We start from the raw sequence: 8,153 nt of genomic DNA, 5'->3' as shown, positions 1-8,153 counted from the left end.
TATATATATATAAGGATATATATATATATGGATACAAAAACTAAATGTATTCTGAAGATAAACGGATATGTACAAGCATTTAGCTATATGCCACCCCCTCCTGCACTCCCCCCCCACATACTGTGACAGGGATCTTTCAGTCTTAGTGGGAGATACTTGCCCCATATGCCGTGTAGTGGGACTGAACCTAAAGCTGTGATTGCAAGCAAACTTCTCAACTATACCTCTACATCTGCCCTTATATCTTCCACCCAGCCATCTATCTATCTGTCCATCTAACCATCCATCCATCCATCTGTCTGTCTGTTTTTTTATCTTTATTTTTCTGTCTATTTTTCTATTCATCTGTCTGGCTGTCCATCCATCCATCCATCTCCCCATCCATCCATCTGTCTCCCCATCTCTCTGTATCCTTTTATCTCTCTATTGATAGACAGGTATATAGGTAGCCTTCTCAAGAAATGGTTAATTACACCTGTTTCTCTTGCTTTTCCAGCCATGTCTTCTAGAATAGTGGATCGAATATTCTCGGGTGCTGTAACGAGGTAAGTACCAGAATCATCATCATCATCATCATCATCATCCTAATTTTCTTTTAATGGTTCAGTCAGGAGTGAGTGAGAGGGCTGCTCCCATGATCCTGTTCAGTGTGTAACTGGTACTTATTTAATTGATCCTGAAAGGATGAAAGGCAAAGTCAACCTAGGCAGAATTTGAACTTAGAACATAGCGGCAGACGAAATACTGCTAAGCATTTTGCCCAGTGTGCTAACGATTCTGCCAGCTTTATGCCTTGATAATAATAATAATAATAATAATAATGATGATGATGATGATGATGATAATGTTTTGTTTGTTTACTGTTTTGCAGAGGAGAGGCCCAGAAGGAGGGGAAAATGAGTTACCCTGAATTTGTCTGGTTTCTCATTGCTGAAGAAGACAAGAAACATCCAACTAGGTAAGACCTTTTTCTTTGAACACTGGACACACTAGACGTCTCTCTTTGGTAAGCGGCAGGTTATCCTTTCACACACACACACACACACACACACACACACACACACACACAAAAACATAGATAGCAGCTGATGACCAACTTGAACATTTCCTGTTTGTAACCCTTGTTTCTGTTTTCAGTATAGAGTATTGGTTCCGTTGTATGGATATTGATGGCGATGGCGTCCTATCGATCTACGAGATGGAGTATTTCTACGAAGAACAGATGCACAAAATGGAGGCTCTCGGCATTGAGAAATTACAATTTGAAGACTGCCTTTGCCAAGTATATTAACTCTCTCTTGTCACCATGTTATGCACGCGCACACACACACAACTCTCTCTCACACACACACACACAACTCCCACACATGCACATACTCATTCTCATATATACGCTCTCTCTCTCTCTCTCACTCACACACACACACACTCACTCTCATACACACACTCTATCTCTCTCACACACACTCGCTCTCATACACACACACACTCAATCCCTCGACTATCGCGGGTGTTACGTTTCAAAATACCCCGCGATAGGTGAAAAATCCACAAAATAGAAACAGTACTGTACTGTATTTTTAATTTTTTGCTATTTTTATAATTTGCTTATATTTATTTTATTATAAACGCAAAACAACAAAACGGGGGAATCGACGTAAACTTAAATAATAAACCGCAAAATGGCGAGGGATAACTGTTGTTTACAGTTTGAGCGAGAGTAATCTCCCTTTACCCAGTTGTTTCGCAACGAACTGAACTTTTGAACATGGTCAGCTCCAGACGTACAAACTCGCTTGTCTGGCAGCCCGGCAGCCATTCGCCATTTTTACACACCAGGTATTGTTATTATAGATACCAGTAATATACTGGAAATCAAGTGAATTCAACCAACTCTAATATCCCCCCCCTCTCTCTCTCACTACAAACAAAAAAAAAACATTGAATTTATTTTCCCAATAATTTTCTTTTCGTGCCTTAAAATTTAACACACCCGCCGTTAAAATTTCCACTTATTATTTTCCTAAAATTTTCGTTGCGTCTTGCAACCTTTTCAATAGTCTTGAATCTGTCCGTTATTCACGTTGTGTTCTGTTTTTGCTTTTCTTTTTTTTTTTGCGCATGCGTGTATCTCAGTGTGTGTGTGTATGTATGTATGCGTGTATGTGTGCATGTGTGTGTATGTATGTCTGTGTGTGTGCATATGTATATATGCATGTATGTGTGTGTTTGTATGTATTCTGCATGCGCAACGAAAATTTTAGGAAAATAAAAATAATAAGTGGAAATCTTAACGGTGACTGTGTTAAATTTTAAGGCACGAAAAGAAAAATGACTCTCCCCAGACACAACAGAATATGCTTCAACACACGAAATCACATAGAAAATCTTGCAAACCAAATCCAAAAACGAATTACTTTGATAAAGTTTCCCCACTTAACAGCCTTGTTTATTTGCGTGTCTTTTTGTAACTTTTAGATGCTAGATCTTGTCTGTCCAGAAGTGCCAGAGAAAATAACCCTCCACGATCTCAAAGCCTGCAAGATGAGCGATGTTTTCTTTGATACGTTCTTCAATTTGGACAAATTCCTTGATCACGAGCAACGAGATCCTTTCACAAATTTACGGGTAGGTTTAGCTTATTCACGTTTTGTGCCCGTCTTGGTTTCCTTGTCTATGTATTTTCACGTATGCGTACAATTACGTGCGCATATATAATATATATATATAGATATATATGTATATTTATACACACACGCTTACATAAATGCATACATATGTTTGCGTGTATACGTATGTTTGTGTAAACATGTGTATATATGTATGTGTGTTTGTGTGTTATGCATTTTATGTACGTTTGTAAGTATATATATATATATATATGTATGAATGCATTTATGCATACATTTTTGTGTAAGTATATATGTCTATGAGTATATGATGTATGTATGTATATATATAATAATCCATTCTATTAAAGGCACGAGGCTTGGAATTTGGCAGGAGGGGACTAGTTGACTACATTGACCCCAGTGTTCCACTGGTACTTAAGTTATCGACCCCACAAAAGGATGAAAGGCAAAGTTGACCTCGGCGGAATTTGAACTCAGAATGTAGCGACAGGCGAAATACTGTTAAGCATTACCATCAAGCGTGCTAACGATTGTGTCAGCTCACCACCTTCCATAATAATAATAATAATAATAATAATAATAATAATAATAATGGTTTCTGATTTAGGCACAAGGCCAGCAATTTTGAGGGTTAACAATTCCACCAGCTTGTCACCTTAATGATAATAATGTTAGTCACCGCAGTCTTCTGTCCCCATTTGTTGCAGGACCCAGAGACAGATGGACCCGAAATGTCAGACTGGGAGAAATATGCTGCTGAAGAATACGAGAACCTCCTGGCTGAAGTCGGTGTTAATGAAGACATGTGAGTATCAAATATTTCAGCATTTCACTGATTATTGTTATGAGGATGTGGTGGTGAAATCCTGTTCCAGCAGATGTAACCCTTTCCCAGAATTTCTTTGTTCCTTCAAAAACATGTGAAATAAGGAATCTTGGATACCACTCCTGTTGCTAAACCTTTCCTGGAAAGCAGGTAAGCCCAGGAATATCACTGTAAAACACTTCCTCAAAAATGTGTACCTCTAACTCATGCTAGCATAAAAAAACAGACGTAAATCAAATGGAAAAATCGATCATATCCACACAATCGTCACCAGACACTAATACTTTTCTTTGGTGGAGGTCATCTTCGGGTTGTGGTTTAACGAGTTTAACCTTCACTAATCCTTATCTTTCATAACGTACCTATAAAACGTCTAGGAAAAGATGATCAATCAATCTGCTCAGTTCTTCTCCGGCAAATTATGGGGAACCCATTTTTCCAAGTTCCAAAATGTTGCTGGTACCAGTGGACTGTTGAATTAAATTCAACTTCTGGGTTAATTCTTCAGTTGGCACAACATCAAAAAAGAACAAACACTTTGTACGTCAGTTAATTGCGAAGAGCTTTATTTTGTAAGGGGAATTAACTCCAGCATATTTAAACGGAAGTTGTGTCCCTGGGTTGTTAGGCAAATATTAATTTGAAATATTTTGGGATGATTAAAACTTTTGTGCTGGAAGAGAGGGGATATCGAAAGTGTTTTGCTAAGGGATTACTATAGTCCCGGGGCCACTAGAGCCTTATTAGTGGATTTGATAGACGGAAACTGAAAGAAGCCCATAGTTAGACGACGTATGAGGGTTTGGCAATTTCTTGCCGAACAACCACACAGATGATTTGTTTATAGTAATCAAATGTTTGTGTTGCACATAAGCTCACTACCTCCCTCCATCAGATCGACTTTACCTGTACAGGTGCACGACGTGTCACAAGGCAGATGATGGAATGATCGCAGAGCAGTGTGAAATGAAGTGTTTTTGTTGAAAAACACCATGCAGCACCAGGTGTGAGAATCGAACCCACAATCTCACAATCGTGAATGTGACACCTTAAACACTAAGCCATGCTTCCTTCCCTACTTCACTATATATATATGTATATATATATATACGTGTGTGTGTATGTAGGCGCAGGCATGGCTGTGTGGTAAGAAGCTTCCCAACCACATGGTTCCGGGTTCAGTCCTACTGCGTGACACCTTGGGCAAGTGTCTTCTATAACCTCGGGCCGATTTGGAAGACGGAAACTGAAAGAAGCCCATCGTGTATAAGTTTGTGCGTCTATGTTTGTCGCCCCTCCATCACTTGACAACCGATGTTAGTGTGTTTACGTCCCTGTAACTTTGTGGTTTAGCAAAAGAACTGATAGAATAAGTACTAGGCTTACAAAGAATAAGTCCTGGGGTCGATTTCTTCAGCTTTTCTCCAAGCCCCCCACCCCCATCTTTCTACCACCCCTAAGGGGGCAATACTGACCTAGATGACCAAGTCATGACTGACAAAATACATCACTTTTCTGCTCTCGGCACAAGGCCTGAAATTTTGGGTGAGGGGGTTAAGTTGATTACATCGACCCCCAATACTCAATTGGTACTTAATTTAATGACCTCGAAAGGATGAAAGGCAAAGTTGACCCCTGGCAGAATTTGAACTCAGAACCTGAATGAAATGCTGCTAAGCATTTTGCCCCATGTGTTAACGATTCTGCCAGAAATCAAATAACACCCTTTCTACTAGGGTACGAGGCCTGAAATTTTTGAGGGGAGGGGACTAGTCGATTATATCAACCCCAGTGTTTCACTGGTACTTAATTTATTGACCCCCAAAAGAATGAAAGGCAAAGTCAACCTCGGTGGAATTTGAACTCAGAACGTAGTGACAGGTGAAATAATGCTAAGCATTTCAACCAGTGTGCTAACAATTCTGCCAGCTCACTGCCCTAAAATAAAAAAGGCTGTGTGGTAAGTAGCTTGCTTACCAACCACATGGTTCCGGGTTCAGTCCCACCGCGTGGCACCTTGGGCAAGTGACTTCTACTATAGCCTCGGGCTATAGTGGATTTGGTAGACGGAAACTGAAAGAAGCCCGTCGTATGTATATATATATATATGTATGTGTTTGTCCTCCCCAGCATTGCTTGACAACCGATGGTGGTGTGTTTACGTCCCTGTAACTTAGCAGTTCGGCAAAAGGAGACCGATAGAATAAGTACTAGGCTTACAAAGAATAAATCCTGGGGGCGATTTTCTCGACTAAAGGCGGTGCTCCAGCATGGCCAGTCAAATGACTGAAACAAGTTAAAGAGTAAATGACATGAAGATTATGGTTGGGGGTTAGCAATTTACTCAAAGTTGTTGCCCTCGGCTTCCACCGTGGCTTCAGGATGGTTCTGGAACCTGGGACATGCATTCATCACTGTTGTGCCTGGGGAGATTTTCAAACCCCTCTTTGGTCTTGGCCACTAGATTGGCCTTGGTGTTGCAGGTCGAACAGTCGGGTGTGTGTTTCTCAAATGCACCTCACACAGAGTAATCCATGGGATTACAATTAGAAGAATTAGGGGCCCAGAGGTTGGGGCTGGTGAAGTTGTAGAAATTCTCTGACACTCACTTCTGCTGACTCTATCTGGAGGTATGGCAAGGTGCCAAATCCTGCGGCAGAGTTGAACTGTAACTACCACCAGTACTACAACCACGTCCCTAGGACCACCACTGCCATCATCGTTTACACCACTACCATCATTCCGCCCTCACCACATTTCCTGCTCTTACTACTACTACTACTACTACTACTACTACCACCATCACTATTACCACCAACACCATCATCTCTGACAGCAATAGTTTCAGGATGAGAAAGAGTGGGCAGAGGGGCATGTGGTGGTGGTGGAACAGGGTGACCGAAATATCAAGTTTGTGATGTTTTGACATGGAAGTGTCAAAAGTCCTTGTGTGAGAAATCGGTTTCCAGTGATTCTGTGTCTGTTATGAAATCTCAGCTTTTCAAACAATGTACAATATTTGGCACCAGTCTGTTATTCTTTTACACTTTCTCACGTTCTGTATACGTGTGTGTGTGTGTGTGTGAAAATATTAGGCTACCTTTCATCTTACCATAATTGATTGCATATTAAGATACATTTTTTCCCAACAAAATTTCTCAGAAAATTTACCCTGTGTTTATATGCAAAGTGGGGTCACTCTTAAGCTAATTTTTATCCCTAACACTCACTTATTATAAGCTAATTTTAATCCTGACAGTCTCTTCTATCTATCCTAGCTCCATAATAATATTTGCTTAAACATTATTATTATTACCTCTGATCTGGCAGAGTTTCTACAGCTGGATGCCCTTCCTAATATATATATATATATATATATATCATCATTTAAGGTCCGTGTTCTAAGCTAGCATGGGTGGGACGGTGCCACGAGAGCTGGCCCAGCAGAAGCCTGAACTAGACTTCTGTGACTGTTTTCGCAGGATTTTTACAGCTGGATGCCCCTTCCAAACACCAACCACCCAGCAAAGTGGACTTAGTGCTTTTTACATGGCACAAGCACATGTGAGGTCAGTTTTGGCAAGGTTTTTACAGCTGGATGTCCTTCTGAACACCAACCACTTTACAGTGTGGACTGGGTGCTTTTAAGTGGCCTCTGCACTGACAGGGTCACCAAGTACCTTGCATGACAAAGACTTTTAAGAGGGGAGGTGATAGTATATATATATATATATATAATGTGGGTGCTTGGTGTTTAATTTTATTGATTTTGCTAGGATTTGAACCTGGAATGTAGGTAGCCGGAACTGATACTGCAGCGTCATTTTGTCTATTACTGTAATGGCTCTGCCAATAGATACAGAGAAGGACAGATAGATATAGATAGAGTGATGGGTGAGTAGATGGATATCTCTATAGGCATAGATAGATGGCTGGGACCAGGACACACACACACAGATGGTTGGCCGGACAGATGGATGGATAAATATAGAGGTAGATAGATAAGTAGATAAACGGATAGGTAGGACGACAGAAAAAGAGACAGACAGAATGATAGTGACATAGATAGATAGATGGATAGATAGATACATAGATAGATAGATGGATGGATGGATGGATAGAGAGATAGATAGATAGAAATAGATAGATAGATAGATAGATGGATAGAGATAGATAGATACGTGGATGGATAGATAGATAGATAAATAGACAGAATGATAATGACAGACATAGATAGATAAATAATTAGATAGATAGATAGGTATATAGAATGATAGTGACAGATAGATATATATAGGGTAGCAATTGAAAAACAATGATTAAAGAGTCAGTTGTATGTAAAGAGCAGCACCACAGCACCAGTAATATCTATCTAAATATATACACATACATACATACATGCTCATGCACACACACACTCACACACACACACACACACACACACACACAGCTATCACCATCGCCACCACTAATCCATAAATCACAGTAATAAGCACACTTCACTGGGACTTGTAATTTACTGAAGGCTTTGGAAGGGGAGGGTGGCGTTGGGGTGTAACTTCTGTGTGTGTGTGTGTGTGTGTGTGTGTTTTAGCTATAAATTTGATTTTGCTTTTCATAATTTTGAAATAATTACAATTTCAGATATCACGTGCACCCTCTTATGTGTTTGTGTGTATATGTGTGTGTGTGTG

General features: G+C 40.1%; 1 protein-coding gene across 1 annotated transcript in view; it reads left to right on the top strand.

The window, feature by feature from the left end:
* The window catches only part of LOC106884288 (serine/threonine-protein phosphatase 2A regulatory subunit B'' subunit beta), a 32,520-nt gene that overhangs the window by 18,745 nt on the left and 5,622 nt on the right, over positions 1–8,153 (top strand). Inside the window, exons 6-10 of the mRNA XM_014935590.2 lie at positions 497–545; positions 872–958; positions 1,138–1,282; positions 2,479–2,628; positions 3,341–3,438. Of these exons, the coding sequence (XP_014791076.1) occupies positions 497–545; positions 872–958; positions 1,138–1,282; positions 2,479–2,628; positions 3,341–3,438 (529 nt within the window). The remainder of the gene's footprint in view (positions 1–496; positions 546–871; positions 959–1,137; positions 1,283–2,478; positions 2,629–3,340; positions 3,439–8,153) is intronic.

This window comes from Octopus bimaculoides, chromosome 24, assembly GCF_001194135.2.
Source record: "Octopus bimaculoides isolate UCB-OBI-ISO-001 chromosome 24, ASM119413v2, whole genome shotgun sequence".
Classification (NCBI taxonomy): domain Eukaryota; kingdom Metazoa; phylum Mollusca; class Cephalopoda; order Octopoda; family Octopodidae; genus Octopus; species Octopus bimaculoides.
Note: the sequence above shows the minus strand (reverse complement) of the source record. Positions and strands in the feature narration are given on the sequence as shown.